This window comes from Camelina sativa, chromosome 2 (genome assembly GCF_030686135.1).
Source record: "Camelina sativa cultivar CO46 ecotype springtype chromosome 2, ASM3068613v1".
Classification (NCBI taxonomy): domain Eukaryota; kingdom Viridiplantae; phylum Streptophyta; class Magnoliopsida; order Brassicales; family Brassicaceae; genus Camelina; species Camelina sativa.
This window is the reverse complement of record NC_141881.1, coordinates 18090940-18110553: the sequence shown is the minus strand read 5'-3', so window position 1 is coordinate 18110553 and position 19614 is coordinate 18090940. Positions and strand designations below refer to the sequence as shown.

General features: G+C 30.8%; 2 protein-coding genes and 1 long non-coding RNA gene across 3 annotated transcripts; all 3 read right to left on the bottom strand.

Annotated features, from left to right (window-relative positions):
• Positions 1-5679: 5679 nt before the first annotated feature.
• On the bottom strand, positions 5680-6668 carry LOC147948809 (uncharacterized). The gene is made up of 3 exons (XR_015573739.1): positions 6252-6668; positions 6098-6151; positions 5680-6017 (listed from the first exon to the last, which is right to left on the bottom strand). It is a non-coding gene; the product is annotated as an uncharacterized LOC147948809 (long non-coding RNA).
• Positions 6669-8291: 1623 nt separating this feature from the next.
• LOC104724697 (uncharacterized) lies at positions 8292-9790 on the bottom strand. Its single transcript, XM_010443250.3, has 3 exons — positions 9254-9790; positions 8685-8809; positions 8292-8595 (listed from the first exon to the last, which is right to left on the bottom strand). The coding sequence occupies exons 1-3, from the start codon at positions 9516-9518 to the stop codon at positions 8506-8508; spliced, it is 480 nt and encodes a 159-aa protein (XP_010441552.1). The 5' UTR covers positions 9519-9790; the 3' UTR covers positions 8292-8505.
• Positions 9791-17668: 7878 nt separating this feature from the next.
• Positions 17669-18505, bottom strand: LOC147948808 (uncharacterized). Its single transcript, XM_087468650.1, has one exon. The coding sequence runs from the start codon at positions 18503-18505 to the stop codon at positions 17669-17671; it is 837 nt and encodes a 278-aa protein (XP_087324776.1).
• Between the last annotated feature and the right edge of the window lie 1109 nt (positions 18506-19614).

Here is a 19614-nt window from a genome sequence, read left to right as displayed (position 1 = left end):
ACAAGAGCTTCAAATGCTGACTGACCCCACGGATACGTCCTCATTGCTTCATCATCAAAAATTCTTTTGGCACTTTCATATGGAATTCTAGAGTTATTATGCAAACCATAAAGTCCAATGTGTTGAAGAAGCAACAGCCCCAACCATTTACGATGGTCAAGGTTAACCCATCCCCGGCACACTTTTAATGCTTCCCTGAGTTCAAGTAGCGTTGGACCTGCCCCACCAGGCACTTCCAAAAGTTTGAAGAAATCTTTGTGTTCCTCTTCAAGTTCAAACCGTTCAGTAGGCATTGGGTCTGTGTTTAACCCCGTCAGATAATGAAACTCATTCAACCCAAACCTGATAGGTTGACCACCGACCACAAACCAAAGCTCCTTCTTATGTACCCTTAACTGGTTACATAGTAGGAAATGAACAACCTTACCAGACCAGACGAATTGGCTATCAACTAGCTTAGAGATTATTCCAATTGGCACATCCTTCGTTTTTTTCCACGAATCCAGTCCTATTGATTCCCTAATCTGAGGTAATTCTAACATCATGAAATTGGTGTTAATTTGTTTAGTATGTAGAATTGACTTCATTTCTGGCCAAAGTCTTGGTGGGTAATCCCTTGCTTGTTCTTCAGAAATATCCTTAGCCATCTGATAGTAAAGCATAAAATAAATCAGCCATAACATATGGCAAACGCAATGCATATAATAACTTCGCCATAATACATAACTCAGTCGTAAAGCATAAGATAACTCAGTCCAAACTCAGCCATCCAAGACGGCGACAATCACCCGTAACTCAAAAATAAATAGGAAGACACATACCGGAACTCGAAGACGAGACAGCTTAGACGAGATGGCTTAGACGGAAACGAACAAGATAGCGACGACGAAGAGAAGAAAGAGCGAATGAGGATATCGAGCGAGGACAGCGAGAGATGACGGCGGGAGAGTAGAAAAAGACAGATTATCGCCGGCGGAATTAGGGTTAGATTTCGCCGACGATAGGGACAGAGAGTGTTTTTTTTTCGCGGTTTAAAAACTGTTCACTTTCCCTCTCATTGTAACTGTCGATTCTGGAAAGATAACTCAGCAGTCATAAACGGTATCTCAGCCAACCCTCAAATTAGAATGATTAAATAACCGACTAAACCGAACCGAACCGAAAAAATAATTTTTCCCAATTTGGTATTTTTGTATTGGTATGTTTGCCTAGTTTTCTTATATTCGGCTTATTTCGGTTATATTATGCTAATCTACTTAATTACAATATATTTTGGGTTATTTATTGTTAGATATTCATCTAACCGACCCATAACCGGAAATAACCAAAAATTAATATCAAAATTTTTAAAAAAATTTTAAAAAATTAATTTCAAAATGGTACTCATATTAGTATATCCATATTACCACCTTAATCCAAACACATTATATCCAAAACCAAAATGTTATATTAAAAACAAATAATGTTACCTCATCTAACCCTAAACCCTAAACCCTAACCCTAACCCTAACCCCTAAACAACATGTTTTGGTATGTTTGACACATTTTGATCAGAATGTGTAAAAATCACTCTTTTTGTCTATAATTATTATTTTTATTGGTTATAATAATAGTAATATTCATTTTGCCATTCTAAATTTTAATTTTGAGTTATAATAACCTTATTTTACAAATATCTCATAACTCAGCCTTTTAAGTCAATAACCCAGCCACTACTTAGTCAAATTACTGGCCCCTTTTTTAATAATATATAAAAATACATGAAAAATTTGAATTCAAATTTTTGAATTTATTTTTAATAAGAAATCGTTTAAAATATTTTTATTAAGCGTATGGATGATAACAAGAAACATAATTATTGTTTGCGTCTCCCCAACAACCTTTTTTACATTCCCGAGCGGGTATATAATAAATTAATAGGGTGGCCGTCGGATAACTCAGCCGTAACACCATTATTATGGCCGTTGCATAAGTCAGCCATAACAAAGTTGTTAATTTAACTGACTATCCTAAGTCAGTCGTGTAAAGAACACAACTCAGCCTTCAAGTATATTACTGTCAAACGACGTCGTTCGATATATTGTTTTAGTATAGATTAAGGGATTTGTTGTGATTTATTGCTTCAGTAATCGAGATCGAGTCAAGATGATGGCAAATAGAGATATCTACGACGGCAACTCCAGGGCTGATGAGAAAACTGCTTCTGAAGCACTAGCTGAGGTAGATCTATGGACTATCTGAAATCTCAAAGCATTATCTTAATATTGTGTTTGTGGAACTGTAGGAGCTGAATCGTAATGAAATAAATATGAAAATGAGGTACGGCGAAATCCGGAGGCGAGACAAGGGCGTTCCAATCGGGTGTAATTGCGGTGCGGTGCTTCTCGTTGCCACTTCTAATGATCCTACCACGAGAGGAGAACGTTATTTCAGTTGTCCATATGACATCACAGATGTAAAGATTTTTACTCTTATTTTTTAGTTTTGTGTTCTGTTTCTGACTTTTTTTTAGTCTAATATGAATTATGTACTATTTGTAAGGGTCCCGGTCAAGGCTGCGGTTTCAGGATGTGGTGGACTGATGCAGTGCGCGAAGAGTTTAGGGTTATTCAGGAGGAGAAGAATGAGATGAAGCAGGACTTGGATGCATCCAAGAAGCGCATCGAGATTCAAGAAGAAATGATCTTGTATTTGGAAAAGAAATATGACGTGTTGGAGAAGAAGTTTGAGAGCTTGAACAAGTATCTGTGAGATTAGTCAAACTCCGTTGTTTTTTTTTTTTTTTTTTGGAATTGATGTGAACTTTCTATGTTGTGGTGTTTTATCAATCTATTTTAATAACTCAGTCATGATTAATTATAACTCATTCATGATTAATTATAACTCAGCCGTCATAGACGATATCTCAGCCAACCCTCAAATTAGAATGACTAAATAACCGACTAAACCGAACCGACCGATAAAATAAATTTTCCAATTTGATATTTTTGAATTGGTATGTTTGGTTTATTTCGGATATATTCGGCTTAATTTCGGTTATATTAGGCTAATTTACTTTATTACAATATATTTTGGGTTATTTATTAGAATGACTAAATAACCAACTAAACCGAACCGATCGATAAAATAAATTTTCCAATTTGATATTTTTGAATTGGTATGTTTAGTTTATTTCGGATATATTCGGCTTAATTTCGGTTATATTAGGCTAATCTACTTTATTACAATATATTTTGGGTTATTTATTAGAATGACTAAATAACCGACTAAACCGAACCGACCGATAAAATAAATTTTCCAATTTGATATTTTTGAATTGGTATGTTTAATTAATTTTGGATATAGTCGGCTCAATTTATGTTATATTAGGCTAATCTACTTAATTACAATATATTTTGGGTTATTTATTGTTAGATATTAATATAACCGACCCATAACCGGAGATAACCAATTTTTTTTTTTGATTTTTAAAAAAAATATTCAAATGGTAATAATATTATTATATCCATATTACTACCTTAAACCATACACATTAAAACACATTAGAACCAAATCCAAAAATCAAATAATCTGAACCCTATATCTCAAACCCTAAACTCCAACCCTAACCCTAACCCCTAAACGTCATGTATTGTATGTTTTACACATCCTTGGTGAGAATGTGTAAAAATCAATCTTTCTCTATAATTATTACTTTTTATTGGTTATAATAATTGTAATATTCATAATTCAATTTTACATTTAAATGTTGAGTTATAATAATGTAAATTTATGAATATTTTATAAGTCAGCCGTGTAAGTCAATAACTCAGCCATCACTTAGTCACTTTGTCGGAATTTTAAGATTTTTTATTCGAATTTTGAGTTTAATTTTTTAATTATTTTGTATAATATATTGTGAGAAAGCTAACTTTATAAATTGATTACGCGTGTGGATCTGAGCAGGCACAGAATTATTGTTTGGGCTTCCCCAACAACACTTTTATTAATATCGAGGCACGGCACGAAAGACTAAACGAAGCCGTACCAAGTACATATTCAGCCATAACTCACTCATCTGTACGAAGTAGATAACTCAGCCGTTTGAAATATATAACTCAGCCATAACATATATGTTTATTTAATATGTAATTATAACTCAGCCGTGTGAAGTACATAACTCAGCCGTAACATTGAAAAGATACTAAACAAAGGACTTTCTTATCCAAGTACAATTCCTACCAAAAGAAATCCAAATTTTTCCAATATCCAAGTACAATTCCTACCAAAAGAAATCCAAATGTTTTTTTACATATCCAAGTGCAAGTCCTACCTACCAAAAGAAATACAAATGTTTTTTACGTGAACTGATTCATAAAATCAGGTGACTCATCAAAGATTTCTGCTGCCATTCTAACACGTATACCCTGGATGTTTTGATCACAGATTCCATCGAAAGACACACCAAGCGCTAGACATTCTATAAACTTTAAAGCGTACACGCCACAGTCACCAATCAGTACGTTTTGCGGGACCTTGGAGACTGTCCTCCTCCTGAAGGTAAACTGTTTGTAAGTAGGTGTATGAATTTCGTGAGGAACGTTCGCGTTCATCATTGCTGGAATCATCCGCGTAAACGCCCTACAAGCATTCAACATTCTAAGCTCACTGTCATTGGTTACTTGTCCCACGATGCTATCATAGCAATCAATATGCCTTCTGTTGAGATCCACGTGCAGCGCCACCCAGTGATCGCCTCCAGTTTGTGGAGCAATATACAGGTGATCCACATCTTCTATCCACTTCAAATTAGTTTGTTCATCTGATGGAATCAAACCTTTAACTAATTCTTCATAACCATTGTCAGTCAATGAAAAAAACTTGGGACTCATCAAGAACATCAGATAATGACGGTGAACCATTTCACTGGTGAACCACGGGTCTATAAACGCAGTGCGTTTGTTGTGGAATGGGAAGGCATCTCGTTTGTACCTACACCTAAGGACTCTCATAAACGCGCCCAAGTGCTGTACAACAGAAAACTGAGTAGTAAACAACAATGCAGCCATAATGTAATATAAGTCAGACAACGACAACAATAACTAAGACATTAAGATAAAATTACTTCATCAGTAAGCCACCCATATCTACCATATTCTTCTGGCCTCTCTGGCCAGTCCTTTCGTTCGGTGATTAGCACCCTATAGAATTCAATTTCCATTCGCCTTTGCCTAACGGGATATTCCTAACAAACAAATAAACACAAGTTAATATAATGTTAACAAGCTCACTACAACAAATATGTACATTGTTAGCACGAGAGAAACGCTATAATATGTAATTCATAGCTCTTTTACAAACGCTATGTTAGGCCACTGTTATTGTAGGTACCTCACATATGATAGCGCAGAATTCATATGCTATGATATAGTATTATACCATAGCAGTACAGAAATGCTATGTTAACCTGTTTTTCAAATTTTTAAAGATGATGTTATAAGACATTTTACACGCTATGTTAGGAGTTTTTACCGTAATTATATCATAGCACTAATCGAATGCTATAATATATTTTATTGGATCACAAAATTCATGCTGTTTTATTTATTATTATAATTTTTTTTTCAAAATTTATTTAAATATATTTATATTTTTACATTTCATAAAATAATCAACATACATAACATAAATTACATTAACCAAAATAAATCTTACATAACAAAGTGTCACCAAGTCTTAAACAAAATAAAACTAACATTAAAAAGAATAGAAACATTATTTGACATGTACATGTAACCCATCCAAGCCTTTCTTACTTGTAGCAAAGGCTCTCTTTTAGCTGCTCACTTAGCGTTTCTTGAAACAATCCAATGAACAGCTACTAGTTCACTTTGAATACATGAAAAAGACATGTTAGTTATCCTCTCCATATGTATCTGCTCATATGAAACAAAAGAATCGTGAGACATTGAATGAATTCAAGTTCCAGTAAGAACCGTTGCCTTCCACCGTCGGGATCCTTGTAAGTTTTCTTTGGCCTGTAGATATGCGAATTAAACAACTAAATAGTAGATTGAAACATATGAAAGAGTACAGAAGAGGAAGAAGATGAACCCACGGGGATGGAATCTCTGATGTATCATCATCAATCTCCTCGGGAGAAGCCATGAACCTGAATCAACAAATTGACGAGTTTAATGATGCATATACCAAAAACAAGAATCGAATTTTGGATTTCTAAAGCGGAATCAGAAAAAGCTTCGCACACCCACCTTAGATCGACTGAGAGAACAGACGGAGACGGAGGAGGACTATCTATGGTGGTTCTGATTTCTGAATTTAAGTTTGGGTTATCCACCAAAGTACTAAACCGGTTCTGATTAAAATTGAAAATACAAACCTTATTTTCTTGCGCATCGTTGCTTTGCTAAGATCATAAGGCTTCTTTTGGCTAAAATTGTGCCTCCACCAAGACCTAAAACTGTGCCTCCACCAAAGGCTTGTTCCACTTATCCGCTCATACTTTCGATCTCCATTGACCTAAATAAGAACAAGTTTAAGTAAGTAAAATCGCTGATGTAGTTGCAAACAAAAACCATAGTTATATAATCCAGATTCTCTGTATGTCCTCGAGAAACAATCTACAATACCTCTATACACAAAACTATTTCATCATTTCTAAGTTAGTTGGAAGTTTTATGCAATTATCTAGGGTAGTACATATATACATTAGCTATAAAAGTGTAGTTTTACTTCATGATTATATTGTTACATGTCGCTTATTGATAATAATCATATTAGTGAGTGATTTCTTCGATATATTTCCAAATCATAATAAATTTTGTAGTGTTATAAGGTTATGACATGGCTGGCTTAAGCATCTGATCAAAGTTTAAAGTAAAAATATAAATAATCCAGTGGTTCCTTCTCTTAAGTTTAGTGAACCATGTTCTTTTCTACAGGGTTGGAAAATTCATGCGTAACTCAAGAAAATATATGTGAGCCCTTTTTGTAAAATTTTGAATTACTCTAATTTTTTAATGTTTTTAGAATTTTACATCATGGTTGACGAAATACTAACTATTTAACAATTAAATGTTTTGTTTACCTTTCTGAAATTATATCTTAAGACTATCTTAACTGTGAAAAATTGTAATATCTTTCATTTAAGATCTAATAATATTCAATTGATATTCTTCATTTTTAAATGATTTTAATATTTTTTTTTGCCATACATGATTTAATAATATTTACATGTTTATATATGTTTGCAGGCGGTAAAAAAAACAAATGTTGTTACTACATATGGTGTGAAAGAGAAAATTTGAAAGAGTAATTATCAAGGGACTTTAATCATGAAGAATATGTAATTATATATCAGAATTGTTTATCCATCCACATATATAGGTATATATGTGTATATATATGTTTGGTTTTATAAAGTCAAATGTTATTAATATATTTTAAGAAAAAAACTGAATTGTAAATTCACATTTTAGTTTGTTTTCATTTAATTTTGGTGCTATTTTAAATTGGGGCAATCAAACAAAATAAAACATATGGCTAGAATTGCCTACCAAACTGATAAAAGTCAATAATATTCAATAAAATTTTGGAGATAATTATAAGTATAAGTAATATAAGGAAATCAAATTTAATTCTACAATATTCTAACAGATCTGATTCTTCTTTTTGACTAAAACATATAGAAATATTGTACTGGTATGAGATTAGATTAAAAATGTTAATAATATTCGTTAAAAATATGTTTACAAACATAAACCACGTACACATCCGTAATATATTGTAAACCTGATAAATAACCTTAACTTTTGAAATTAATTCCGCACATCTTTAACTTTTGAAATCAATTCTGCACGTATGTGCGGATCTGAATCTAGTATATATATATTTTGATAACATTAACATAATGCTAACACCAATTTAATGTAGACTTTCCTAAATCATCTCTAATACATAATGGAAATACTTAAACAATATAGAGATTTAGAATATTCTTTGTGTTAATTAAGCTTCATAAATTTCACTTTGTAGATGGGCTTTGATAATCCATGATATTTGGTCCGCAAGATTCACATATTGTTCACCAAATTATCTCTAATTTAAACTGACTGTAAATTTTGTTTTTACCGGTTAAATTTCTTTCAAACCACTTGTAAATAGAATCTAACATTTACATCAAGTTTGTCTCAAATATATGAGTAGTAGATGATTTAATAGAGATGATCAATTATCTAATGATCAGCTCAAGCACGCTTGATATGCTTTCGGTTACGTTTGTAACGCTTAACTTTTGACAATATCAATGTATTATTCAACTCGGAGAACTCATGAGTCTTCCAGACAAAAAAACTGAATGATTGCTTTCATTTTTGTAACTTTAATATCACACACTCCAATGGACCAGCTTTTGTCGTTTGCCTCTCACATGCCTTTCCTATTTTCCAAACTAGATCCTCAAGTTCCGAAGCTTCTCGTCAATGTTCCAATAGTTTTAGAATTTGCTCAGCTTGAGCCTCCTTCTGATATGCTTTGCAAAGAGGGCTGCCATGACCTTGAGATTCTTGACCTTTCTTTCTCTTGCTTCTTCATGATCTGTGGCCATAGACATTGTTTCATCTCATTTAAAACCAGTTACTAAATTAGTCGTTTGCTTAATTTTGATCTTAGTAATCACACTTTACCTGATCTTCATTGTCAAGCTTCGTACTAGAGCTTATTGCTTTCACCATCTCTTGCTTATCTTCTGATCCCTTACTTTCTTTCTTCAACTTCGAACCCTTCCTCGCCATTAAACCCTTCATAACCTCTGAGTTCACCCAAAAAGAAGTTTCAAAACTTGTAGATTAGACCCCATCCAAAAAATGAAACAAAGAGTGAGGCAGCACAACATTCAAACTTCATACTGTTCTTCTGATGACATCAAAATTATTAAATTTCATTTCTTTTGATATGTGTATGTATTCTACAAATAAAAATAAAAAATAGTCATGAATATTTGTTTGATGTAATATTTAATACAACTAATTTGAGACACTTTCGAGAGACTAGAAACTGTATATTCTCTAAAGCTCTAAGCTCCTTCATATCCTAGGATTACAGCTTAGAAGAGAGTAACGTATTTAATTTCTATCAACTTATCAACAACAAAAAAAAAAGAAACGGACAAAAGCAAATAGTTCTTATTAGGAAATACAAATTTAATATGAAATAGGCATCTTAATTATATATAGTCCTAATCTGTTATATATACCTTTGGTAGTGATGAGTCTATAGACGTGGCCAAGAACAAGCGTATCCGTTGGACGAAGGAGCTTGATCCTCGTCAGCCTAAGAGGGCCTCCATGACCAGTAGATGTGGCGGAGAGAGCTGTGGTAGAAATGAGAAGAGAAACACAGTGGCCAGGGTTCATCTTCATCACATAACTAGCTGAAACTGGACAACATAACTTCTCTTCTTTCCCATTTGGATGTTGTATCACGATTCTAGCTGTATCCACTGCTTGACAGTTTCCCATCTCTTTCTTGTTTTATTTAGTTTGCAGAGAAAGCAGAAATGATTCTTTTTATCTTGAAGTGAAGGAATTAATGAAGATTTAATTTGGAAAAAGATTGGAACGAAAAATCTGTAACCGAAGCAAAACACAAGAAGAGCGTGAAAGGTAGTAACATTCTTTAAATGTGTTTTGACTCGACCACGAGAGAGAGAATGAGTGCGGTCTTTGTCTTTGACGGTGGAGTCAAAATAATTACTGTCACCGCAGGCCAAATGAGTATTCCGGTTTACGACAATCACTCTAAATATCGTTTTCAATGATATATAACAAATTTACATGTCGATATCCGTCCGGATAAACTTACAAAATGTGCAAGAGCACGTGGTTTCTGTTTTTTCCATGTAAGCTTGTCGGTATCTAATTGGCTTTCTCTCGAAGAGAGTCATCTCCGATAACTTAATATATGGAATTTGATCGTCAAAAAAAAAAAAATAATAATAACAAATTTACATGTCTTACCCTAACATATACATATATATATATATCAATGAGATATGTATATATATATATATACATAAATATTTCAATGATTTAGTTGTAGTGTTAATTATAAGTTATGTATGACCGAGAGTTAACTGTCCTAATTATATTACGTTATTTTTTAGGTTCAAACAAAATCATATATATAAAAGTAGGGTTTCACTCTCTCTTTATTGGTCTACTTGGCAATGCAATTTTAACAAAAAAAAATTATATTAAAACACAAATTTAAAAACAAATTTCACATTTAACTCACATAATATAAAACTGAAATCATATAAATTCTCCTTATAAATTATGCATTAACTTTATTTCTCCACTAAGTTGTATTAATCAATTGTATTAAAACAAAACAATAAATTAGAATTGTAACTCTCATTTTTCTAAATGTAATTTTTTATCATTTCTCTTCTTATAAATACTCATTATCTTATTCTCTTAGTCTATCACTCTTTCATTCTCTCATCTTTTTCCACTACTCTCAAATCTCGTTTTTATTTTGTTTTGTTTTGTTTTGTTTTGTATTTTTTTTTTGTTATTGTTGTTATATGTATTATAAAAAGTCAAATCAAATATCATTGTAAATAAGTTTGTATGATATGTATATCTTATATATTTATTTTAATCTTTAAAAATGTTTATCTCTATTTTCTATTTTATATCAACATTTTATAAGTCATTATTTTCATATATAAAAGTAATATTTCACTCTCTCCTTATTGGTCTACTTGACAATGCAATTTTAACAAAAACAATATTTATATTAAAACACAAATTTAAAAACAATTAATTTTCACATTTAACTCACATAATATAAAACTGAAATCATATAAATTCGCCCTATAAATTATGCATTAACTTTATTTCTCCACTAAGTTGTATTAATCAATTGTATTAAAACAAAACAATAAATTAGAATTGTAACTCTCATTTTTCTAAATGTAATTTTTCATCATTTCTCTTCCTATAAATACTCATTATATTATTCTCTTAGTCTATCACTCTTTCATTCTCTCATCTTCTTCCACTACTCTCAAATCTCTTTTTTGTTTTGTTTTGTTTTGTATTTTTTTTTTGTTATTGTTGTTGTATGTGTTATAAAAAGTCAAATCAAATATCATTGTAAATAAGTTTTTATGATATGTATATCTTATATATTTATTTTAATATTTTAAAATGTTTATCTCCATTTTCTATTTTATATTAACATCTTATAAGTCATTATTTTCATATATAAAAGTAATGTTTCACTCTCTCCTTATTAGTCCACTTGGCAATGAAATTTTAACAAAAAAAATATTTATATTAAAACACAAATTTAAAAACAATTAATTTTCACATTTAACTCACATATTATAAAACTGAAATCATATAAATTCTCCCTATAAATTATGCATTAACTTTATTTCTCCACTAAGTTGTATTAATCAATTGTATTAAAACAAAACAATAAATTAGAATTGTAACTCTAATTTTTCTAAATGTAAATTTTCATCATTTTTCTTCCTATAAATACTCATTATATTATTCTCTTAGTCTATCACTCTTTCATTCTCTCATCTTCTTCCACTACTCTCAAATCTCTTTTTTGTTTTGTTTTGTTTTGTAATTTTTTTTGTTATTGTTGTTGTATGTGTTATAAAAAGTCAAATCAAATATCATTGTAAATAAGTTTTTATGATATGTATATCTTATATATTTATTTTAATCTTTTAAAATGTTTATCTCCATTTTCTATTTTATATTAACATCTTATAAGTCATTATTTTCATATATAAAAGTAATGTTTCACTCTCTCCTTATTGGTCCACTTGGCAATGCAATTTTAACAAAAACAAATATTTATATTAAAACACAAATTTAAAAACAATTAATTTTCACATTTAACTCACATAATATAAAACTGAAATCATATAAATTCTCCCTAGAAATTATGCAAAACTTTATTTCTCCACTAAGTTGTATTAATCAATTGTATTAAAACAAAACAATAAATTAGAATTGTAACTCTCATTTTTTTAAATGTAATTTTTCATCATTTCTCTTCCTATAAATACTCATTATCTTATTCTCTTAGTCTATCACTCTTTCATTCTCTCATCTTCTTCCACTACTCTCAAATCTCTTTTTTGTTTTGTTTTGTTTTGTTTTGTTTTGTATTTTTTTTGTTATTGTTGTTGTATGGGTTATAAAAAGTCAAATCAAATATCATTGTAAAAGCTTAGTTTTAGAGTTTGTATGATATGTATATCTTATATATTTATTTTAATCTTTTAAAATGTTTATCTCCATTTTCTATTTTATATTAACATCTTATAAGTCATTATTTTCATACTTCCTTACAATATTCACCACACAATAAGATCATAAAGTTGAAATGATCCATATGTAATTATCTATTATGTCTCTGGTTATCTCACATATTCATGTATCATTTTTAATAATTTATAAAGATCAATATAATATTTAAAGATCAATATAATTATCCATTTATCCATTTATAAAGACTATTTTGTTTTGTGATCCAATTGATAAATCTGCAGAGATCAATATAATATTTTTTATTTATGATTTGAGGTTTTTGAAAACAAAAAGAACATAATTAAACAATTGGTTTTTTGTGTCTTTAATCAAAATAAAAAATGATCCAAAAAACAAAACATATTCAACTGGAACTTAAATATAAAAATAAAATATAATTTTTAAAATATCATTTCACTAAATTCTCTAAAAATGAAACCATTAGTATGAATCTAGCACTATAAATTAAATTGATGAGTGAAAACCAAAAAAAAATATAAGTTATCCTTGGGGTTTTAAAAATTATTGAGATTGAAAAATTCATATAATTTTATAAGAAAACTAATTTAGTTTGTCACTTAAAAAGTAATATTTTTTTATTTTGAAATATTATGTGTAAAAGTTGAGTTTATATCAACAAACAACCAAATCATGTGAATTTTGATTCAGCCACTTGGTATTTCTTTATTTTAGGTTATAAAAAATTAAAATATTTATTTATAATTAAAGACATGTAACTCCATTTAACTAAAATGTAACTCCTATCCAATAATTGTACATTAATTCATTCCTCCTACTAACTTATTTATCTTTCAAGAAAACAAATTTTTGGTTAAATTTTAATATTTTTTATTTATTTTGGTTGGCTAAACTTATATTCATATTTTGGTTGGCTAAATTAATATATTTCTCATATAAAATTATTGTTTATAATATATTTCTCATTTCAAAGTTTAAAGCAATATATCATATATATAAAAGTAAGGTTTTGGTCTCTCCTTATTGGTTGATTTTCATTTAATGTTTTCTAATTTTTTTTTATTTTTTTATTTGCTTTCTAATTGCTTTAAACAATATTTAAGACCCAATAAACACAATACATTTAACTCACACATTAAAATAAAATTATAACTGAAAATAAAATAAATTATGCATTAATCATATTCTACCACTCAATTTTATTCAAACACAATAAATTACTATTGTAACTCCATAGTTCTAAATGTAACTTTCATCATTTCTTATCATATAAATAAGCATTCTCTCAATCTATCATTCTCTCATATTGACATTCTTTTACTATTTCATTTTCACATTCTCTCATTCTCTTCTACAATATCTCAAATCATTTTTTGTTATTTTTGATTTCTTATTTTTGTTGTATGGGTTGTAAAAAACAAATGAAATATCATTGTAAATTGTTAATGCTAAATTTTAATTTTAGAGACTACATGATATATATTTTACATTGTTCTTATTTTAAAAGATTTATCTCCTTTATCTAATTTGGATTATTATCTTATAAGTAATCATTCTCTCCTCCTCTCCCACCAATATCAAATGCTGTTATATCTCATATGTGTTGTAAGAGTTTGATTCTATATTTTAATTTAGAAAGTATTATATATATATATATATATATATATATATATTACATTGTTCTATTTTTTAAAGATTCATCTCCATTATCTAATTTGGATTACCATCTTATAGTAAACATTCTCTCCTCCTCTCCTACCAATATCAAATGTTGTTATATCTCATATGTGTTATAACTTGTAAGAGTTTGATTCTATATTTTAATGTAGAAAGTATTATATATATTTAACATTGTTTTCAATTTTTATTTTATTTATATAACAAAATATTTCTTTTATATTTCTTGCCTTTCTAATCTATTCATAATTATTTTTTAAATTTGCATAATTAAATTTAAATTCAGATATGTTGGTTTTAACAAAACAATCAACTTTATTTGAGAATTAGATGTTCCTATTTATTTTTAAACGATCAATGTGTAACATATAAGCATTTTGTCTTGCAATCACAAGTTCCATTTCCATTGCTTAACTCCATGGTTAAACTATAATATATGTTGTCCTATTTGTAGGAATAATAACATACTTATTTAATTTATTTAAAAGAGCAGATGATTAATCGAAATAAACATTTTTCCAAATCTTATAATTCAATCAGTGAGTATACTTATTACTTTGAAAAACTTTTACATTGAAGTTCATAAAATCATATAAGAAAACTAAAATACTATGTCACTTCAAAAATTTGGAAGGAAACACTTGGTATTCCTTTTAAAAAAAGTCAAGACACATATAAAAATTTATTAATATTTAACTCACTTTAAAGACATTAAAGGTCATTTAACTCAAAAATAACTTCTATCCAATAATTTCATACATTCCTCCCACAAATAAAATATATATATATATATATATGTTCAAGATTGTATTTAAATATTACATACTTTTTTAGTTAGCTAAATTTATAGTTACATATATACAATATATATACATAAGAATTTATATTACTTATTAACACCATAATTCGATCCATTATTTGCTTAACTCAAAATTGGTTTCAAAGCCAACTAAATAAAAACAGAAACGATCTTATTGATATTAGACCAAAATATGGGCATACAAACATAATCAATTACACGGAAGATAATTATTTAAAAAAATAACTTATTATTGCAACATCAACGTATGAAGGGTTTACATAAGCAGTTAATTAGAAAATCTATAATACAATAAATGTATTGGAAACAATATCAGTCAATGATAAGATTGGATTCTCAAAAGCAATAAACATCATCTTCATAATTCATAAAAAATAAACGCCACAATTATACACATCTAAACAAAATAGTATAAACATATAGTGTATAAATAAAAGTGACGGCAAAACCCGTATATGCCTAATTAAAACGAAATAATACAAAAGAGAAAACGAAAAAGACCAAAAAAAACAAGAAAGTGCCAACTATACTACAACCCACATGTTGCGTGGAGAAGCACCTAGTTTTGAAATATAAGAAAGATAAACTGAAATTTCTTTATGAGGTTGAATATGATCGTTATCGAAATATACTAAATTTCTACCAATATCCTCAAAAAGAACAAATCCTATACATAGTAAATAGTTAATGGGAGAAATCAATGAAATGACACCTGAATACTTAATTATGATATTAGTCGATATAGCACTAAGAAATATGAAACTGAAAATAACAAAACCAATTATAGTTTCGACAGTAAAAGATCTCTGAAAAAAAAAAGAATTCTTATGGTCGTACTTTTTATTAAAGTTTTTCATCCTATTTTCATATAAATTATACATAGATTTTTGGTAGTTTATAATCAAAATGCTGTCAATACGAATATTTATAACCCTTATATATCTCCTTTACTAACCGCGATTGTCTATCTTTTGTAAACTTCACTCGAAGCTTGTCAAAACTTGCGTAAAAGAGTTTTTGATATAGAACTAATGTGCATGTTTGATTTTCTAACTTCTCGAATACAATTTAAAAAATATTTTTGGAGTATAATTTTCATAAAGTTACATGCATTGTCTATCTTGTAAGTCTGATCATTGCTATGCTAACAAAGAGAAGAGAATAACGGCACGTCAAGCTGATAATGGGATCCAACCGTTCTCAACAGTCCCCGAGGACCACGACACATGTTCCATGGTTGTCCTATACTCCTAGTCTCCTATGTCCCTCTTTCTATGAGTGAGTGTGTTTTTGTCACTTCTTTTTCTTTTTGTTCTCTTACCGCGAATGAGAAAGTGTTTAAAGATCGTTTCACCACTCTTTTTTTTTTCTTTCACTTTGGTCATATAATTTTGAAAGCAGTGTGGTAACGAGGCATACAACTAAAATGACTAAAGAATAGAAGGAGAGAAATATTGATAATTACTAGTTTCACTTTCACCCCTTCTGCCATCAAGATCTCGTTTGCCGTGACTTATAACCATTAATTGGAAGTAGTATCTTACATCTAGAGAGAGAAGGAAAGAATATAATTTCTCATTAATTGGAAGTAGTATCTTACATCTCAGTTATATACTAAGTGTATTAAGCTAAAAGAAACTTAATACACCAACAGTACTACACTATTAATATAGAAACTATACAATATAAGATTATAGTGTTAACACCCCCTCCTCAAGTCTTTGAACTGGAATCTGATGATGGAAGGAAAAGACTTGAAACAGACATTCTGTCAAGAAGAGAGTGAAAAGGACCAGCCTGCAGAGGTTTGGTGAGGATATCCGCAAGTTGGTTCCCAGTCGAAACGTGTTGCACTTGTTGAACACCAGCAAGCACCCGATTCCTCGTACGATGCAAATCAATCTCCATATGTTTAATGCGTTCGTGGAAGACCGGATTGTTCGCAATGTGAGTGGCAGACTTATTATCACAATAGAGCCTAGCTGGTCCACGTATCGAAAAATGAAAAGCCTGCAATAGCTGTGTTAACCAGACTAACTCATTCGAAGCTATAGCCATTGCCCTGTACTCTGACTCTGTAATGCTGCTACTAACAATCTTCTACTTCTTAGACTTCCAAGTAATGAGTGAAGAGCCTAAGAAAGTGCACATGCCTGTGACAGAGCGTCGAGTATCGAGACAAGTACCCCAGTCTGCATCAGAGAATGCAGTCAAACCAAGATCATCATGAGCACAGTAAAACAAATCTTGTCCTAGATTCTCTTTGAGATATTTGAGAACATGTTGAGCAGCATGTAAATGTGCATCCGTAGGACTGGAGAGATACTGGCTTAGCTTGTTAACTGCAAAAGTGATATCTGGTCGAGCGATGGTTAAGTACAAGAGACGTCCAATCAATGCTCTGTACGAACTAATCTCAGCTTCAGGAAGAAGAACACTAGTGTCTTTGAATAACGCCTTAGTGGGATCCATGGGAACATTCTTAGGCTTGCAACCCAAATAACCAGTGTCACTGAGGAGATTCAAGCAATACTTTCGCTGGCTGACAGATATTCCAGCAGAATTTCGAGCTATCTCGAGCCCTAAAAAGAATCTTGCCTGTCCTAAATCCTTGATTTTGAAAGCCTGTGCGAGTATCGCCTTAACAGAGAGGACCTCTGCATCACTATTACTTGCAATCATGATGTCATCTACAAAGACTAAAAGTGCTATGAAAGAAGAATCAGTCATTTTGACAAATAAAGTATTCTCAGAAGAAGCCTGAGTAAAGCCATTGTTCAAGAGAACATAAGAGAAACACTTATACCATTGTCGAGAAGCTTGTTTCAATCCATTCTTCAGTCGACAAACAGGGTTAGGTGGTAAAGCACCCGAAGCCGGAGTATAGCCAAGAGGGAGGCTTATAAGAAGATGTATCAGATAAAAGAGCAGGAGGTGGACCAGAGGCTTGAAACACAACACCCTCAGAGCAAGAAGGTTTAACAATATTCTTCTGCCTCTCATCCTGTGTCACCATGTGGAAAGCATGCTCAATAGACGGCATTGGCGAGATCATCAAGATGTGCCTGCGAGTAGCTTCATAAGAGTCATTCAAACCCATCAAGAACTTAGTCACTCGACTTCTCTGCTGCAATTTTTCCCATAAGACTGCTGCACTACATTTATATTTGCCACAGGTACAAACAGGAAGCTCAACATAATTCTTGAGCTCTTCCCAAAGAGTCACTAGCTCAGTGTAATAAGCAGTTACGTCCATTGCTCCCTGTTGAATAGAGCTAAGTTTCTGCTCAATCTCATAAACTCTTGGAGCATCATCCTGTTTGAACCTAGATATAATATCTTTCCATATACCTTCTACGGTTGGAATAAACAAAAGACTCTGACCTATCTTCTTCGATACAGAGTTCATCAACCAAGTAGACACCATATCATTGCATCGGGACCAAGATCCAAAATCATGGTGATCAGAGGATGGTTTAGAGATCGTACCGTCGATGAATCCTAGCTTATTCCTAACATTAAGTGCCATTCGCATGGATCGTCGCCATGAATGAAACTCAGCACCTGTTGTCAATCGATCAGAAACCAAGACTAATCCAGCATGAACAATGCCATGAAGAAAATAAGGATTGTTATACTGATCAGTCTGTTGAGTTAAATCGGACACTGAGTCAGATTTTGGATTCGCCATAGCTAAAAAGAAAATGAAAGATCCGGTAGCCAAATCAGAGAATCAAAACTGAATCCACCTTAATTGGAAAAGTGAGCTTCAAGAACACAAACGAAGACGACGAGTATGTAGACAAACACCGCAATCGCCAAGAAAAGCTGAACAACAAAGATTGAAGTGATTTGATCAAAAGACGCACTCATCGCGTAACGGAAAACAAGAAAACGAGCTAGAATTGAGCTCCGAAATGATTAACCCAAAGAGATAAAAACGATCGAATGAGAAACTGAAGATGAATTCGAAGATCTGATGATGAATCTATCGAAATCAACAAAGCGAAAGAAATTTTTCTCTCACTAACATTCTTGCTCTGATCCATGTTAACAGTTAGAGAGAGGGAAGGAAAAAATCTAATTTCTCATTAATTGGAAATAGTATCTTACATCTCAGTTATATATTAAGTGTATTAAGCTAAAAGAAACTTAATACACCAACACTACACTATTAATATAGAAACTATACAATATAAGATTATAGTGTTAACACCATCCACACTTCTAGAACTTTTTGGTTGATCAATCTATATTTTCTCACAAAAAAATTAGTGACGTACGTAGATTTAAAATCAGGCTCGAATAGTCCACACTTGTTTCATGTGATTAAGTAAATTGTTTTGTATTATGTCAAGTTTGTTGTTTTATGCTCTCCAATTGCTTACCCTCTTTTGTTTTACCTCACTAGAATTTATTTTTGTGTCATTTAATTTACAAACACAAGCTGATATATTATATATATGCATCGATTATGCGATCTCTTTTATTTTATTTCGTGCTAAAATATACTTCTAGGAAACAAATGTAAATCTAAAATAAATGCAAATCCGAGAAGATAACAGATTATGTTTTCTGATGCAAGATTTGGGATTCAAAAAGAAAGAAAGTTGTGTAGGTGTCTCTGTTATAAGCCAGAATAATAAAAAGAATGATGCGTCCTTAGAGGAAAAAACCAACCAAGGAGCATAGTTTGCTGCCAAAACGTTTGGGTAAGTCATCGGTAGAATAAGTTGCATGCGCATGCATGGCTTTACTCTATATATGTGATTCTATCTTGCCTGCATGATTTATTTTTTT